Source organism: Giraffa tippelskirchi, chromosome 4 (genome assembly GCF_054371585.1).
Source record: "Giraffa tippelskirchi isolate mGirTip1 chromosome 4, T2T-mGirTip1v1.2.pri, whole genome shotgun sequence".
NCBI classification, from domain to species: Eukaryota; Metazoa; Chordata; class Mammalia; order Artiodactyla; family Giraffidae; genus Giraffa; species Giraffa tippelskirchi.
This window is the reverse complement of record NC_137278.1, coordinates 179,117,444-179,135,174: the sequence shown is the minus strand read 5'-3', so window position 1 is coordinate 179,135,174 and position 17,731 is coordinate 179,117,444. Positions and strand designations below refer to the sequence as shown.

Below are 17,731 nucleotides of genomic sequence, written 5' to 3'. Positions count from 1 at the left end.
GATGCTAGCCAGTTAGGCTTGATTGTTGGAACGTGTCTGTCCTAAAGACAAAGGGGAGAGTCTTGGCAGTTGCCAACTTTCCAGCAGCCGCTAGGGACAAAAGCAGTTACGTGGGAGACATCCTGACTCTGTGCACCTGTGGACAGATGTTAACAAAGGAGCCCAGACAGGTGCTTAGGGTCTGACAGTCCCCATGGAAGCAAGTTTAAAAGTCTCCATTGGGCTTGTGGCCAATAAACAAAAAAAGGTCTTTCTTCCATTGTTTCAGTTCTGTAGATTCTTAATTTGAAAAATACATAATAAGCTCCTATAGACCTTATCAAATTTACACTTCAATTAGATATATTTATATATTTTTAAAATTTATTTATTTTTAATGGAAGGATAATTGCTTTACAATATTGGTTTGATTTCTGCCATACATCAACATGAATTAGCCATAGATGTACATATGTTCCCTCTCTCTTGAACCTCCCTCCCTAGATATATTTTTAAAACAAAATTTGAAAAAGAACTTCATGCCTCACTTGAAAATACAGCCACATTGTGGACTACACGAATAATTTCTGTATCATTACCTCCACATTTGTCAGTGCTCTGCTGAAAAGCTGCCTTTCTGGGTTCTATCTGCTGTATTTTCTACCCAAACCTCTCCAATCCACACTCTGTCTCTCCACCAGAAATGTCATCTATGTTCTTTAACCATCAGCCTGTCCTAATGGCAGAAAACCCTGAAAACAGCTTGTACTCAAAGAAGGCTTGGCTTTGGCTGCACAGCCCAGTGGAAACTGACCAACTCTCAACTTGGGAACCCGTGAAGGCACAAGATACTTGCTGATTTTGTAATCAAAGGGAGAATGGAATAGAGGTGCTACCTTAAAATGCTTTGTGGGCTTTGTAAATAAATAGATCTACTGCTCTAGCAGAGATGGTCCGAGGTTCAAAGCTGGCCCTGGGGGTTAGGAGTTATGATATCACCAAACCAGCCATTAGATGACTTGCTGGGCGACTCTCAGCCACGCTTCCAACTTTGTATCTAGGAAAACTGTGCTTATTGGAAAATGCAGTTTGGTTGCTTATGTTTTCCATCCTAAAGTAGAACTTAGCAACATTTTAAAGTTTCCAAAGTTGAGTGTGAATAGGTATGCTTTGATTAGAAACTCTAAATCAGAGTTTAAGAAACTCTAATACACTAAAAAGGAAATCAGATCGAGTATGTTTTATGTCGGGAAGCCCAGGTGGCACAGTGGTAAAGAATCTGCTGCCAGTGCAGGAGACACAAGAGACGTGGGTTCAGTCCCTGGATCAGGAAGAGCCCCTGGAGTAGGAAATGGCAACCCACTCCAGTCTTCTTGCCTGGAAAATTACATGGACAGCGGAGCCTGGCTGGTCCATGGAGTCACAAGAAGTTGGACACAACTGAGCACTACACACACACATGTTTAATGTGCCACATCTTCTTTATCCACTCATCTGTTGATGGACACTAAGGTTGCTTCCATGTTTTGACCACTGTAAATAGTGCTGCTATGAACTCTGGAGTTCATACCTTTAGAAATTAGTCTCTTCTCCAGAACATTATTCAGCCATAGAAAAGAATAAAATAATGCCATTTGCAACAACATGGATGGACGTAGAGATTATCACATTAAGTGAAGTCAGAAAAAGCAAAATAGCATATGATATCACTTATATATGGGCTCTTAAGAAATGATATAAATGACCTTATTTACAAATCAGAAATAAACTTACAGACATAGAAAACAAGATTACAGTTACCAGAGGGGATAGTGGGGGTGGAGGGGGAGAAAAATTCGGAGTTTGGGATTAGCAGATACAAACTACTATATATAAAATAGATAAACAACGAAGACCTACTCTTTAGCACAGGGAACTATATCCAGTGTCTTGTAATAACCTATAATGGAAAAGAACCTTAAAAAGAAATATATGTATATAGTGAAAGTGTTACTTGCTCAGTCATGTCCGACTCTTTGTGACCTCATGAATGGTAACCTGCCAGGCTTCTTTGCCTGTGGGATTTTCCAGGCAAGAATACTGGAGTGGGTTGCCATTTCCTTCTCCAGGGGATCTTCCTGACCCAGGGATTGCACCCAGGTCTTCCGCATTGCAGGCAGATTCTTTACTGTCTGAGGAGGGAGATAAATTAGGAGTTTGGGATTAGCAGATAAACACTACTATATAAAATAGGTAAACAACAAGGACCTACTGTATAGCACAAAGAACTATATTCAGTGTCTTAAAATAACCTGTAATAGAAAAGAACCTAAGAAAGAAATATATATGTGTGTGTGTGTGTGTGTGTGTATCTGAATCACCTTGCTGTACACCCGAAGCTAACACATTATAAATTAACTGTACTTTGATTTTAAAAATTGTTTTAAATGTTGATTATGTTTTTTAAGCTGCCATGCCTCTTGCAGCCTTCTTTCTGTCAGGTGCAGCCCCGCTTTTTCCATCACTGACACTCAAGAGCTTGAAGATAGCTTTCTGTTTCTCCCATTCACTGTCCACCCATCAGTCACACAATAGTCAAGATGTATAGATTTTACTTTTACTTCACCTTTCCTCTCATCTCTTTCTCTGACTTTGTCCACCACCCTCTGAGCTCTGGCCCACTGGATGGATTAATCCTGCTTTTAGATTAGTAAAACAAGATTCTGATGTTTTCACTGCCAAACCACCCAACATCCACTGCTCATTTTCCTGAAACATGTCTTGAAAAATGTCATTCACCTGATCAAAAGTTCTCAAGGGAGCCCCACTCTTTGCTAAATCAGTTCTACCTCCGCAGATTTTCCACCTACCTTTCCTGCTCTATATTTTGTTATTTCCACTGTGGATACATGTTTACCCTTCTTTCCACACACACTCCTGCATCTGTGCTATTGCCCATACTGTTTCACCCAAGCTACCTGATTTGAGGGCTGGTTCTAGCATTTACTACCTTTGTGCTTCTGTTTCCCCATTTATAATACAGGGATCATAATAGCACCTACTTCATAGGGTTTTGTCCTGATTACATGAAGAAATCCACACAAAGCACTTAGAAAAGCCCCAGCCACAAAGTAAGTATCCAGTGACCGTTAGTGATCATTATTATTATCATCATCCCTTTCAAGAACCATTTCAAATCCACCTCTTTAGCGAAGGCTTTTTTAATTGCCCAACTCAATGTTGTTTTTTTCCTCTTTTTGTACTTCTCTGAATAGCATTTGACACAGAATGCCCTGCCTTAGAATAGTGTGTGCACTTATTGTGGCCTGGCCTGGACTATACAGTTACTGAGGTTGAGGAAATTTTGTTCATCATTGTATGCACTGAAGGACCTTGCATAGCACCTGGCACATCAAAAGGACTTAATAAATACTGGCTAAATTGAAATAAATTGACTTTCCTATTTTTAAAACTCCATTCCACAAGCTGAGGAAAAATATCCCATAAAGATAAGCAAATGAAATGAACACCTTGATAACAAGGATGTTACTGGTGAAAGGCACAGAGATTGATGTTATTAGAAAGCTTGCCCTGATAACATCCTTTCATCCTTGTTCTTGGTTGCAGGTCTGCCTAGTGGCCTATCTCGGTTTGTTTATGCTTTGTGTCTCCTATCAAGTTGACGAACGGACATGCATCCAGTTTGCCATGAAAGTAAGTTGTCATTTTTCTTTCTCTTTTATTGTCACATAGAAAGAAACATGAGTACAAAATCAAGGAGGACTTTTTAAGGGGTTGCATATCTGATTATTCTAGAAATTGGATTTTTAGGCAGGCCAAAAAATGTTTTAGTTGGGCATTCATCCAGCCCCCAGACGTAATGCAGATTTTTTTTGGGGGGGGGGTTAAGTCTTAATTTCCATGAACTGTATTTGCACGGAGCATATGAAGTCTGTCCTCCAATGCCCTTAAAAGGAATATAGACAATTCATCAGGTCAACAAAACACTTGGCTAAGGAAAAGGTGTCTTAGATCAGTGCCCACTTTCCTATTTTGGGTTTGTTTGTTTTTTTTTTTCAGAATGCTTTAATAATGAAGCAGTCTAAGTGCATTTCCCCTTGTAGGTGGGATCAGTGAGACAGAGAAAAGTATATCGGGTGCACCCAAATGATCTGTGCCAAGAATCTGAGGGCAAAGGTGGGAGATAGGGATATGCTTGGTGTAGCAAATGTGTGTGTCTTTCCTGTATGTGTCTTTTTCCTGTTAGAGATGGTGCGTTTCGTTGGAGCCAATTCAAGTACACAGCATTTTCACTGCACAGTAGAATCTGCTCCAAAGGGAAACACAGACAACACCCTTTCAGAGTTTAGTGAGATAAATACCCCACTCAGCCATCAGAATTAGTAGAAATTCAGTTCCTACATTCTCTTTCAACTCCTGCAGCAGAGAACAAAAAGCTTTCTGTAATATTGGTGGTGTTTATTTTTGGGGGGGGGGCCACTCACATTGTTTACTTTTCTTCTACAAGAAAACACATAAAAACTGGATACTCTTTTGTTCACTAAAATAAGAAAGTGTAAGGCATAAGAGTAAGTTAACTATGTCATTTGGAAATTACAAAAATGCAGAAAATAAGATGTCAGTATATTCTAGCATGTTGACATAAAAAAAAATGTGCTGATACATACATATATGTATACGTATTTAAGTCACACTGTAAAAGAGTAACTAGTGAAGAAATATTCAAATTATTTTGACTAGCAAAAAAACTGGCTACACAAAATATATGGTATGATTATACAAAAATAAAAAAATAGCTCTTACATACAGAGGAAAACAATAGTTTCTCTGAGTGGTGGGATCATAGATACATTTTGGTAGGTTTTTCCTTCAATTTTGAGGTGTTCTCCAATAGTTAGATGTAACTTTTCTAATTTAAAAATTGAATGGATGCTATTTTAAAAATTGATAGAGTTAGAATTTTGGTGGATATGCCTCGCTTGGAAGTTTTACTTTTTCTGTCTGAGGGCCAGACTAAGCAGACATCATCCCTGTTTACTTTTTGAGTAGAAGTCTGAATAAACTGTAAGGCTTAGTAATGTTTTTTTTCAAAGCCAGAAAGCCTAGTAAGAAATGACATGTTAAACCATGTGAATTTCATTCATCAGGTAAAAAGGGCTCTAAGCTGGGTTCATCAGTTTATGTGAAACGCCCTCATCTCCCTCTCCCCCATGATTCCAGGAGACGGTAGAGGCAACAGCATCATCTTCACAGAGGCCCCTAAAGCCATCTCAACGTCTTCACTTAAGGAGTAAGGACAAATAAATAAAAAAGGCATTGCTAATGTCAGCCAGGTTGAGAAGTCCCCACTAGGAAGATCTCATTAGCTTTTTTTTTCCCCCACCTGTGACAGACATTGACAAATACAGAGACGCTTTCTCTTTTCCCGAATGTGACCTTTAGTGATGCTAGTTTCCAGCTCTCTGAGGTGCCCGCTGTATTATCTTCAGGTCTAAAATGAGCTTCAGTCAATCTCCCGGTTTTCCAAAATCAAGACAGGTTATAGCCACACTACCCTTGTGCTTCTCACATCGTTTAGAGGAGAGGGGATGAAACGCACCTTCCTGCGGTGTTTCTCACTAGCAAAACGATTTTAGTGCTTGATATCCTGGCCACACTTTGGAGAGAACTTATTTCCTTGTGTTGAACGCCCAGATAGCCAGCACAAGCCATCCTCCGGAGGTGATGACAGCGCCTCACTGCAGCCTGGGCTAGTGCGCACACACACACCCACACACCACACACACACCCACACCCACACACACACCTCCCCCTTTCCTTACACACACACACACACACACACACCCCTCCCCTTTTCCTTACACACACACACACACACACACCCCTCCCCTTTTCCTTACACACACACACACACACACACCCCTCCCCTTTTCCTTACACACACACACACACACACACCCCTCCCCTTTTCCTTACAGACAATAGCCACAGCGGCTTGTCTTTTCATCTCAAGCTAGCACAGTCTTTTCCGGCGGCCCTTTGGCAGGCCCTGTAAGCATCCTTCCATTTTCTCCCTGGACTCTGCTCCTGGGCTTGGGGGGCCACTCGGCCGCAGATTGGGCCTCCTGTGGCTCTATTTCCTCAGGGCTCACCTTGATGGTTTTCAGAATCGTGTCCGGTTCATGTGCTTGCGGAACACTCTGGAGTTACATTCCCCCACAAGGGTATTGGAGGCGCAAAAGGCCCGGTACCCACCGCCCTCTGGGAGGCCCCTGGGCTGCCGCCGCTTCCCCCTGCCCATCGAGGAGCAGAGGGGCCTTACCCCGCCTGGCACCGGGAAGATAATTAAATTGAAGCCGAACCGCCCTCCTCCCGAAGTAACTGAACGCTGAAGCGGCGGCCGGGTACCAATTTGAGGCGGCGAGCGCGGGGCCGCGGTTACATAAGTGCAGGGGGCGCCCGCCTCCGCCCGCTGTCCTGCGCCGACCGCCGGCCTGTCACCCGCAAGACAGATGCGGCCGGAGCCGCGTTGCTAGCACGATATATTTGCTGGCATTCCCAAGGTCATCGTAAACACTTTCATTGATAGTTTATTTATGCCTTGTAGGTAAAACCAGCCACTTGATTTTAAATTACAGATTCTGACCCAGAAGCTTGTTGCTGTCGGCTGAGTTGAAAGCCGCGAAGGAAAAAGGCTATAGCGCTGCAGAAGTGGCCCATAGGCTTTGGCCGATCAAGTCTATATTTATGTCTTGAAATGGAGAAGAAACTTGATGCTGTGGCTTACTCTTGTTTACTTGGCCCGATGCTTTTCTGCAGTGGGAGAAGCAGAATCACCATGTGTGAGCTAGTGCACCAATGAAAATGTATTTATATTTAAAGGAGCGGAGGGGCATGGCTTTCATTGGTGCTCTTGAGCCTTTTATCATATTTAAGATACTCGGTTAAAACTGAGTAATCTCTCCGTATTTGTGTAAATATTTACATCTTTTCTACAAGCCAAGTATGTGTTGTTACTCTCACATGACATAGAAAACAAAGTCAGTAGGATTGATATCCTGAAAGTCCTGAGAACAGGCAGCTCTTCCCACGTCTACTAATGTATTTATTTCACACATACTTAAATAGTGCTACTGGTACCAGCCAGTGTTCTAAGCCCTGTACATACATCAACTCTTTGGATCCTTAGAGTAATGCTGTGAAGCCAGTGTTAGATGAAGAAACAGAGGGACACATGGGATTGATTAATTTGCCCAAGGTTCATAGTTAAGGGGGGAGAACCAGGATTCTAACCCAGGCTGTCTGGCTCCCCAGCACATGCCTGTAATCCTCATCCAGCCCTGCTGTGCACTTGGTAAATGTCTTGGCAAATCTTTTGATGTTTAGGCCAAAAAGTTCTCTTTTAAAAAGAGACAAAACTGTCATTTCAGCAAATGGATTTTCATAATGGCTATGAGAAAAAAATTTTTTTTGCAACAGTTTGTCTAACTTACAGATCAAGAATAAGGGATTATTGTCATTGTTTCAAGATAATACATCAGTGGATGCTCTAGAAATTCTCTAAGGATATATATGTGTGTGTTGCGGGGGTCGGGGGGGCGTGTTATGACAAGACTTCCTTAGTGCCATTCATTGATGACAATAAAATGTGTAAAGAAGACTCTAGTTGGGGCCTTTCTAAAGAAGCAGGTGACTCTCGGGTGGGAAATTATCCCTTTAATTTAAGCCTTCTCTGCTGGTAGAGTCTCTGCTGTGTCCGTGTTCCCAGAGCAGTTTGTTCCCAGTCCCTTGCGTCTGCGCTGGAGACGCAGCTTCCAGAGTCAGGCACGCACCACGTGGCCAGCACAGTTTAGTCTGGTCCTTGGCATCAAGGGTTTAAAGTCAGTTGTCAAACCTGAATATTTCAAAACAACCCAAACTGTTTCAGATTTTCTACCTCAATGACCCCACAGAATAAATCCATACTTTTTAGTCTATTTTTGTAGAAAATATGCCCACTGAAAATTTGGGGGACAGGCAGAACCAAGGCGATGCATTCAATATTACAAATCAAATAGTTCCTCTCAATTTTTATTGAAATAGTGCCACTGTGTGAGTGTGTGGTTCCCTTCCTCCAAGAGAGATTAAACATGTTGTGCATAGGTTATCCTTGTTACGTCCCTGAGATAGGGATTTCCATAAACTGTGTCACATGTGAAGAAACATGGGTTATATGTGACAATCCTTCATATGATTTGAAAATGAAAAAGGGAGTGTGTGTTTAAGATGTTTTTGTTGAGAAGATCCAAAGAACCCCTGCATTCTTTGCTCCTACAGACACGTGAAGTCCAAGTGGCTTTAACTGGGGTCTGTTCTCTTCTTGTGTCTGCAGTGAAGCTTCCAAGCCAGATCCATGCACAGCACACACACACACACACACACACACACACACACACACACACACACACACACACACACACACCACACCACACACACACACACACACACACACACCACATACCCCACTCAAGAAGGAAAAAATAAATTTTGAAGTATTGTATATTTAAGACTTGAAATTGTCCCTGTGTGGAAAATCACTTATCTGTAGGACTTATGTGCATGTATTTTATAATCTTACATGTATATTTTTATTTTGAGTTGCATTTACTTGGAGGTGGGAGGAGGGCATAATCTTTTCAGAGCAATTTTTTATTTGGAGAATAAATGCTTTACAATGTTGTGTTGGTTTCTGCCATACAACGGAAATCAGTCATTATATATATATATATGTGTGTGTGTGTGTGTGTGTGTATATATGTATATATATATATATATATTTATATACTCTTGCTTGGAGAATTCCACGGACAGAGGAGCCTGGCGGGCTACAGTCCATGGGGTCACAAAGAGTCGGACATAACTGAGCGACTAACACTTTCAAAGATATATATATATAAATACCCCCTCCCTCTTGAGAGTCCCTCCCCCTCCCTCAGATCAACTTTAATCTGAACCTGGACTGGATGTACCTGATCTTCCTTTGAGGAGTTCACATGCACCAGAACTGCTCTATGAGCACCTTTTGACTATAGGTGTGTAACTCTTACACTAAGAACTTAGTTCAGTACACCAGTGCCAACAGCTGGGGACTCTGTTCCTTATCTAGATCCTCAGTAGGCTGGACCATTAAGAGGAAGGATTCCAGTAGGGAAGTCCAATCACAAGAAGATTTCTTGTTCTATAAAATGGTTTATATAGCGGTCACATCAACAAGCATTCACAATTTCATGATCAAAATATTTCAGGTTTAGGGTAAATGTCTGAGTTGTTCAGGGATTCTATGGTTCTTTAATAGCAGAGTTAGAACTTTCACCAGACTTTTCCATTCCAAGGCTAACACGTAGGCTAATGGTGTTTAGGACCTTGGTGACCAAGGGACCATTTAACAGCTTATTTTTATGCTCAGAAACTACATGGTTATAGGTGGTCTTGAGATGAGACTTATAGATGATGAAGCTAACATTGAGCAACCTACTTTCTGGAGCTATATTTTTTTTCTCCCAGCAACCTCTGACTGGGGATCTTGGCATTCCTGGACATAGTTTGGCAACCACTCCATTGAGCATGCTTCCCAGGTGATGCTAGTGGTAAAGAACCTGCTTGCCAGTGCAGGAGATGTTAGAGACCCTGGTTCAATCCCTGGGTTGGGCAGATCTCCTGAAGAAGGAAATGGCAACCCACTCCATTATTCTTGCCTGGAGAATTCCATGGACAGAGGAGTCTGGCGGGCTACAGTCCATAGGGTCGCAAAGAGTCGGACACGACTGAAGTAACTTAGCACATACACAAGCCGCCGAACATAGTTTCTTGTTTTTTTATTAACACATGTTGCTAGTTGACCAATCATTGCCAGTTTTGGCCAACACAGTGTTTACATCACAGAAACTTGTTCTCCACTTCTAGTGTAGTTGCAGTCTTTATATCAGCAATCATTAAGGTCAAAACAAGCACAGTCTGTCCTTCAGGGATGGCTCTTATGTTTGGGATTCATCTAAGCTGCCTGCTACACCCACACACAAACATCCCCAGATCAAGCTCAGATTGTTGGCTCGATTCATGAAAACACCCTCCATCTGTACGACAAATGAAAAGACCATCAGAGTTCCAGGAAGGCTCACTAACAGTCTGTAAGGAGCCATTGTCACGTCTTGGGCACCGCGTTTCTGAGGATAGAGGGGGAGCGTACTAGGAGAGAAGAAGTCTTCTGTATTAGCTTTAGCGGTAGTCATCCAGCATTATCTGTCACTGGAAAGCCTTTCTTCTGCTTTCTTGCAGCTCTTGTACTTTGTGCTGAGTGCCCTTGGCCTGACAGTCTGTGTGTTGGCCGTGGCGTTCGCCGCTCACCACTATGCCCAGCTCGCACAGTTTACCTGCGGAACCGCGTTCGACTCCTGCCAGTGCAAACTGCCCTCCTCCGAGCCCCTCAGCAGGACCTTTGTGTACCAGGATGTGACTGACTGTACCAGCATCACTGGCACTTTCAAACTGTTCCTACTCATCCAGATGATTCTGAACTTGGTCTGTGGCTTGGTGTGCTTGTTGGCCTGCTTTGTGATGTGGAAACACAGGTACCAGGTCTTTTATGTGGGTGTCAGGATGTGCTCTGGGACAACTTCCGAAGGTCAGCAGCAAAAGGTCTAACATTCTTGCTCAAAGGTGGAAAAGAAAACAGCAGCCTAACTGAGATTCTTTTTTAAAGAAGAGAAAGAAAAGGAAGTAAAACTTTTGACAATAATCAGTATTCACCGTTCTAAATGAATATTTTTCTATTTTTCAAGAAATGAAAGAGCACTTTTTCAGGTTTCCATAGTATTTTTTTAAATAAATTCTTAAGATCTAAATTGACTTTGAGATATTGAAAAAACAAAACAAAACCACAGAACAGAGAGAGAAAGGTATAGATCTACCTTTAGAGTCTGGAGTCTATTCTTAATACTCTTATATCTATTACTTATATAATCTTCTTTCCTGTTAGTCCAGTTTCATTAGGATAGTTTCAGGCCCACTTGCTAAATTTTCTGGAATCTTCCTCCAGCCCCTCACCCTTCCTGCCATGACTGTCACTACACTTCAGAGGAAGGCAGGAGGCAGGACCTAGGGGAGAACTGAACAGCCAGGTTGCCTCTTTCTGTTCTCTTTTCCCTGGTAGCGATGTCTCCAAGGCATGAAAACAGCTTAAAAGAGCAGAGTAGAAAAGGAAGAGACTTTGTAAAGGCTAAATAATTACAAACACCTGGCCTGGGGCAGCCTTTCTCCTGCGCTCCCTCAGTTTGGGTCTGTAAGCAGATCACTTAGTGAATACTTTGGATGATTGTCTGCTTCTCAATAATTGAAAGTTGGTGGTAGCTATATTCTTAATGGGGCTTCCCTGATGTAGAAGGCTTAAAAATAATTACATTATGCTTCTATTCTGTCATCTAAAACAAATCATTAAAACTAATTTCTAGCTAATTGTTAATTATAACGATGCTCAGAAGCCTATTTAATGAGCTCTGGCTGTACTTACGTAGAACCATCGGTATTAGGAGAAATTACTCACAAGAGAGGAGACTCAATGATTCTTCCTTCTGAAAGCCAAGCTTTACAAGGGAGAAAAAAAAATTTTTTTTATTAATAGCTCAGGTTAAAAATACTCATTTAAATAAAAACAAGAGCATTTGTAATGGGGAATGTTTATACAAATAGCACATTTGTGATGTTTTATAAAGTTTCTCTCTGGGCAGCTAAGTACTTTTGAGGAAGATTGGGTAATGCTGATGTGTTCCATTCACGAAACTCTATTTGATATGTAATCCTATTGTTGATTTGTATGCACAGTCAGCTAGAGCCTTAAACTAACATTTTGAGGTCCTTGTTTGAACATTGGGCCATTGACTTGTAGGGTAGTTTTTGGTTTGGTTTTGTTTTGAAGTGACTGACTTAAAAGAGTACAAGTACACTATGGTGGGAGACTTTCCTCCCTAATTATTGTTATCATTGAATTTGGAACAATATCAATGCTTTAAGGAAGGAGCTCAGATGCAAATTCATGTATCATAAATGTTACCAAAAACTTTCTCTATTACGCTGCTCTGTTGAAAGCAGAAACTCAAGATAATAATTGAGCTTAATTTGCTTCCTTCTCCACATTGCCTATAGATATATTTTACTAATCATTAAATCCTACCCTTAAAAAATAATTTCCATGTTTGCCTTAAAAGGCATTTGAATAATTCCATTGATTGTGACAGAAGTGTCAATTATTACATGATATAAATATTAAAAAAACAGGAAATATTAAGTTAGTTGGAGGATTGTAAATACAGTTTATGCCTCCAGATAAAACACTTGATTAACAGATGTTAAAACCTTTTTATGTATTGACTTGCTTTAAAAATGACCTTCCTACACACTAGCTCAGGCCAAAAATGCACATTTGGGGGCTTAGTGGATGACTCGAGAGCAGAGGTTTGATCATGCACAAAAATTACATCAACACAACACCAAGCCTCTTGGTGACGACCTGAAAAATACTTTGTGCCCTGTTTTTAAAAAATTCCAATAACTGAGTCCATTTTTTATTTTGATAGTTTCCTACAAAAGAAAATGACTGATACTCTGTGGGCTCTTTTTTAAAGAGTAAGAAACTGGTGCTTTAATGCTAATTAAGGCACCCTGGAAGCACACTCTGAATACCTTAAACAACTTTTTTATGGCAAACACTACAAATTTTTCTATCAGAAAATTAAATCCTACACAAGACTAAGGTGCTCCCTGCTTTACAAGCAACTCACAGGGTGTTTCAAATGATAGAATAATTCTAGGTTATGTGCTTCCTTTTTGTAAAATAATGCAGCCAGTAAGAACTGACATAATGATAAACTTAATAATAATTAGGATATATATATATATATATATATATATATATATATGGTGTATGGCTTCTCAGGTGGCTCAGTGGTAAAGAATCTGCATGCCAATTCAGGAGACACAGGAGACGTGGGTTCAATTCCTGGGTTGGGAAGATTCTTTGGAGAAGGAAATGGTAACCCACTCCAGCATTCTTGCCTGGAGAATCCCATGGATAGAGGAGCCTGGCGGGCTACAGTCCATGGGGTCACAAAGAGTCAGACACGACTGAGTGAACACACACACATATATGTTGTATATACAATGAGAATTTTGCTATTGTGTGACTGAATCATTCTGAAATCCATAAAGAAAGAAAAAAAATCATTAAGTGAAAGAATAAAAAATTAAATGAAAAAAATTAAAAAAGGGAAGATTTCTGTGCTGCAAATTCACTGTGTATTGATACATGTGAGAATTGTGTTGCATGAATAACAAACTGCTTTGGGCTGAACTTGAAGTATTTTGAGGTTGTGTTTTGCAAATATTGAAGTTACAGTAATGGCAACAAAAAAGGAACAGATACAGAGCTTTACACTTAGCAAAATGTTACATTTAAAATCTGACAAGGAGCCAAGATGGTGACTGTCTCTTCTAAACCATGAAACAGTAAGATTTGCGCAATCCTCCTCCTCTCTCACCTCCTTCAGGAGAATTAAATGAATCAAGATTTTGAAAAGAGGGGAAACAGTCAGGACTTGGCAGCACTTGAAATAGGAGGAGTACAGCAGCCTAAATGTGCAGACTTTGTAACCAAGCCCACCCGAGTTCGGTCTGTGCTTTCACGTGACCACCATCTGTGCCTCCCTCGCTCCATCCAAATTTGTGTAGGCAGCTCCTTGGAGCCATTCCTAAAAATATAGCTACACCAGGCCCTGGAAACTGTAGTCAAGTAACAGGCCTAAGTTTTTTCCCTCCTTGAGTTAAACCTCCATTAGATCTCTTTTGAGGGACCTTTCAAGCTGCAGGCATCAAGTGTGTTCTGACAGCGAGACACGTTATGTATGTGTTTTCTATTTGTATCCAGGACATCAGGATCTGTTCATATTCTTGCACTTCCTCTCTTGCATGTAGTATATCTGGACTATGTTTATAGATCTGTTTAGTAAAGGGTGGGATAGAGGGTATCCAAGGGAGTTTCCGAGGGACAGAGATGGATCAGTTAACGATAATCAGAAATGAACTTAAAAGTTGCCTTGAAAAACCAATCACATCCTATCATGACGCATACCTTTATGTTTTCTAGCTCCTGTTGCTGAACTGTTGCTGTGTAGCCATACATTTCTATAAGTCCTGTTGACTCAGTTCTCACTGTACTCAAAGAACTCGATTGTGTGTTTAGATATACGCTGTGTTTTCAGGGTAGTGTTACAAAGTGTGGATGGCCACATATGTTGACTCACAGTGGAAACATGCATTTGGATAAAGCCTCAGTGGCTCAGCCTGTGAAATGAGCCTGTGATTGGTTCTTCTAACTGTCTAGTATTTTATTATCTCATAGAATTAGCCCCTTTGAAAATATCGGTCTGAACTTTGGTGCTGCGGTTTTGTTCTTCTGGCATTGAGGGTATAGTGAGTAGAAAACAAAGCGTATCTTACATGTTTGAGGTGGTTGTTTTTGAGAGGGTGTGTATCATGTAGATTTTCTTTGTTAATAAAATTTTCATAATCTCAGAAAATGCTGTGTTTGAATATGTTTTAAAGTGATGGTACATTGCACATGAACTAGTCTACATAAAATCTCTCAATTTAGTGTTTACATCAAAAATCTGGGTTTAGAGTAGACAAGCACCAATATGAATTTTGACTCCTTTGTTCCAGTGTTGAAGTTGAGGTTGTAAATTTGCCCTAGGCCAAGGGAGTTGAAAACATTTTTTTGCAAAAGATGGAATACTGATGCAAAACTTGGAATACTGATCTTCATTTATACATATAAATGTTAAGTAACATGCGAGCTCAGTTGTGTCCAACTTTTTCTGACCCCATGAACTGTAGCCCGCCAGGCTCCTCTAACTATGGGATTTTCCAGCAAGAATGCTGCAGTGGGTTGCCTTTTCTTCCTCCAGGGGATCTTCCTGACCCCGGGATCGAACCCACATCTCCTGCTGCTTCTGCATTGGCAGGCAGGTTCTTTACCACTGAGTCATCTAGGAAGCCCCAAGTTTGGCCTAAAAGAATGGGATACATGTCGAGTATTACATGCTCAATCATATTCAACCCTGAATTATACATAAAAACAGACAGCCTATTCCATTTCAAATCTGAAAACAAGGGCTCCTTATACCAACTCGAAGGCAATTTAAATAGTTGATTAAACTGTAAAATGAAGTAGTTCAGCTTGTAGAATGCCAGAGGAAAGGGGTAACGATTAGGACACATGCTCTGAGCTGGACTTACTATCCATAGTCCTAAGACTGCAAGTCCTAGGGTTAGGAATCTGATTGTCACTTTCTGGCTGTGTGACTTTGGACAAACCATTTAGTTTTGTTTCTTCATCTGTAAAGTGGAGAAAAACCTAACTGCCTCATAGAGTCATGGGAAAGGTTAGATGAAATAGCACTTCGCAAAATGGCTCATAGAAAGGGCTTGATGACTATTTGGTTTCCTCCTTCCTTGCATGCATGCATGCTAAGTCATTTCAGTCATATCCAACTCTTTGCAACCCCATCAATTGCATCATCCCAGGTGGCACTAGTGGTAAAGAACCTGCCTGATAAAGAGGAGATGTAAGAGATGTGGGTTTGATCTCTGGGTTGGGAAGATTCCCTGGAGGAGGAAATGGCAACACACTCCAGTGTTCTTGCCTGGAAAATCCCATGGACAGAGGAGCCTGATGGGCTGCAATCCATAGGATATCAAAGAGTCAGACATGACTGAAGCAACTTAGCATGCACGACTGTAGCCTGCGAGGCTTCTCTGTTCATGGAATTTTCCAGGCGTGAATACTGGAGTGGGTTGCCATTTCCTCCTCCAGAGTATCTTCCTAACTCAGGGATTGAGCCTGCATCTCTTGCATTGGCAGGTGGGTTCTTTAACACTGGTGCTACTTCCTTTTAATAAGCCAGGAACAATATCAAATGGACCTCAAACAGAAATTCTGCTTTTAAAATAAGATAGTACCAGTTCTTACTCATGATGTGCATGGAATCATTTGCTGGTGGGATCCCTATTTGTTGGCTTACACACCTGGATGTGTCATCTTCTCTCAACTCTTCTCTCTGGCAGAAGTAGAAACTGAGACATTTCTCCTGATTTTCATAGCCCTTGGAATTTAATGTAACAGAAGCAGGTTTAACCCCAACTCTTAAAGTGTAACTTTATCAAGCATTGGTATTATGCATTATCACTCTACTGCTTATTAGGTTGTAACATACAATCCCTCATTTATTTAAAAACCAACCATCGAACACCTTTAATATGCTTGATTCTGTGGATCACTGATTCTTATTCAACAATCATAAAAGGTTTTATTTTTGTGTACAGTCAGAAAACACCAGAGAATCTCCAGGCTGGATAGGAAAACATTCATATAAATCTTTATATTTGTGGTGAATTTAATTATTAAAACCCTACAGCCAAAAATCTACTTTTTCCCTTGATAAAGTCTATCTATCTTTGTACTTCAGTCGAATTATTATAAGTTGTTTTTTTACTTGACAGATTCATCTTTTATAAGTTAGTGTTTATGAAGTACAGGACTAATGTCAGCTACTGCACATTGAAAATTCAGATTGTAAGCAAATTAAAATAAAACTAATGTGTGGGGATGCCAGCTTGGAGACAATATTTCATTTGTCTATTTCTTTCCAAAAAAAAAAAAATATATATATATATATATATACATACATATGTATACACATATATGTTTATTCAGGTTTCCCTGGTAGCTCAGCTGGTAAAGAATGTGCCTGCAATGCAGGAAACCCCAGTTCAATTTCTGGGTAGGGAAGACCCCCTAGAGAAGGGATAGGCTGCCCACTCAAGTATTCTTGGGCTTCCCTGGTGGCTTAGACAGTAAAGAATCTGCCTGCAATGAGGGAGACCTGGGTTTGGAAGATCCCCCGGTGGAGGGCATGGCTACCCACTCTAGTATTCTTGCCTGGAGAGTTCCATGGACAAAGGAGCCTGGTGGGCTATAGTCCATGGGGTTGCAAAGAGTCGGACATGACTGAGCCACTAAGCACACAGCTGAGCATGTTCATTGATTCCTCCCAAAGCCTGGGTTCTTAGAGGAAGTCTTTTTCTGTTTGGAAAGGTCGTCAGAAAGATTCTTTAATCAAAGAGATGAGGGATATACACTCAGCCTTATTTTGGGGGGAAAGCAGATATTAGGGCAATAATTCAAATTATTGAATTCTTTCAATTCAATTGAATTGATTTCAACTGAGAATGAAGCCTTTTGTTTAACAAGACCCTCTGACTGGGGCAAGGGATGAAGATGGGGTGAGGACTGGAGATTCATTTGTGGGACTTGTGTTGGTTCTTCCTCTTCCATATGAGTCCTTCTGGAGAGGGAGGTAGGGGTCCCCGAGATGCTGCTGCCAGGAATTACGGAGGAGGCTTGGACAGTGCCCGAAGAGGGGCTGAACAGTGAGAGGCCAGAGGCACTTTGGGGTCTCTGGACCAGGACACATTGGAGACACATCTCTCTGGGTGGAGTTCTCTGTTTACTCCGACTTTCTATTCAGACCCTTCTCTCCAGAAACTTAGTGTATTGTCTTCCCAATCGAGTGTGCTTGTAGAGAGCAAGAGGATTACTCTCAAGGACCAAAGAAGCAATGGCTCTTGTGACCGGAGAAGATGACTGTAATCTTACGATTCGTCT

General features: G+C 41.0%; 1 protein-coding gene across 3 annotated transcripts in view; it reads left to right on the top strand.

The window, feature by feature from the left end:
* Window positions 1-17,731, top strand: part of SSPN (sarcospan) — a 69,472-nt gene that overhangs the window by 31,659 nt on the left and 20,082 nt on the right. For 2 of the 3 annotated variants that reach the window (XM_081483710.1, XM_081483709.1), the window contains exon 2: window positions 3,586-3,672. In XM_081483710.1, the coding sequence (XP_081339836.1) occupies window positions 3,586-3,672 (87 nt within the window). Of the gene's footprint in view, window positions 1-3,585; window positions 3,673-10,293; window positions 12,605-17,731 lie in introns of those variants that run through there. The other variant, XM_081483707.1, reaches the window with a different exon arrangement.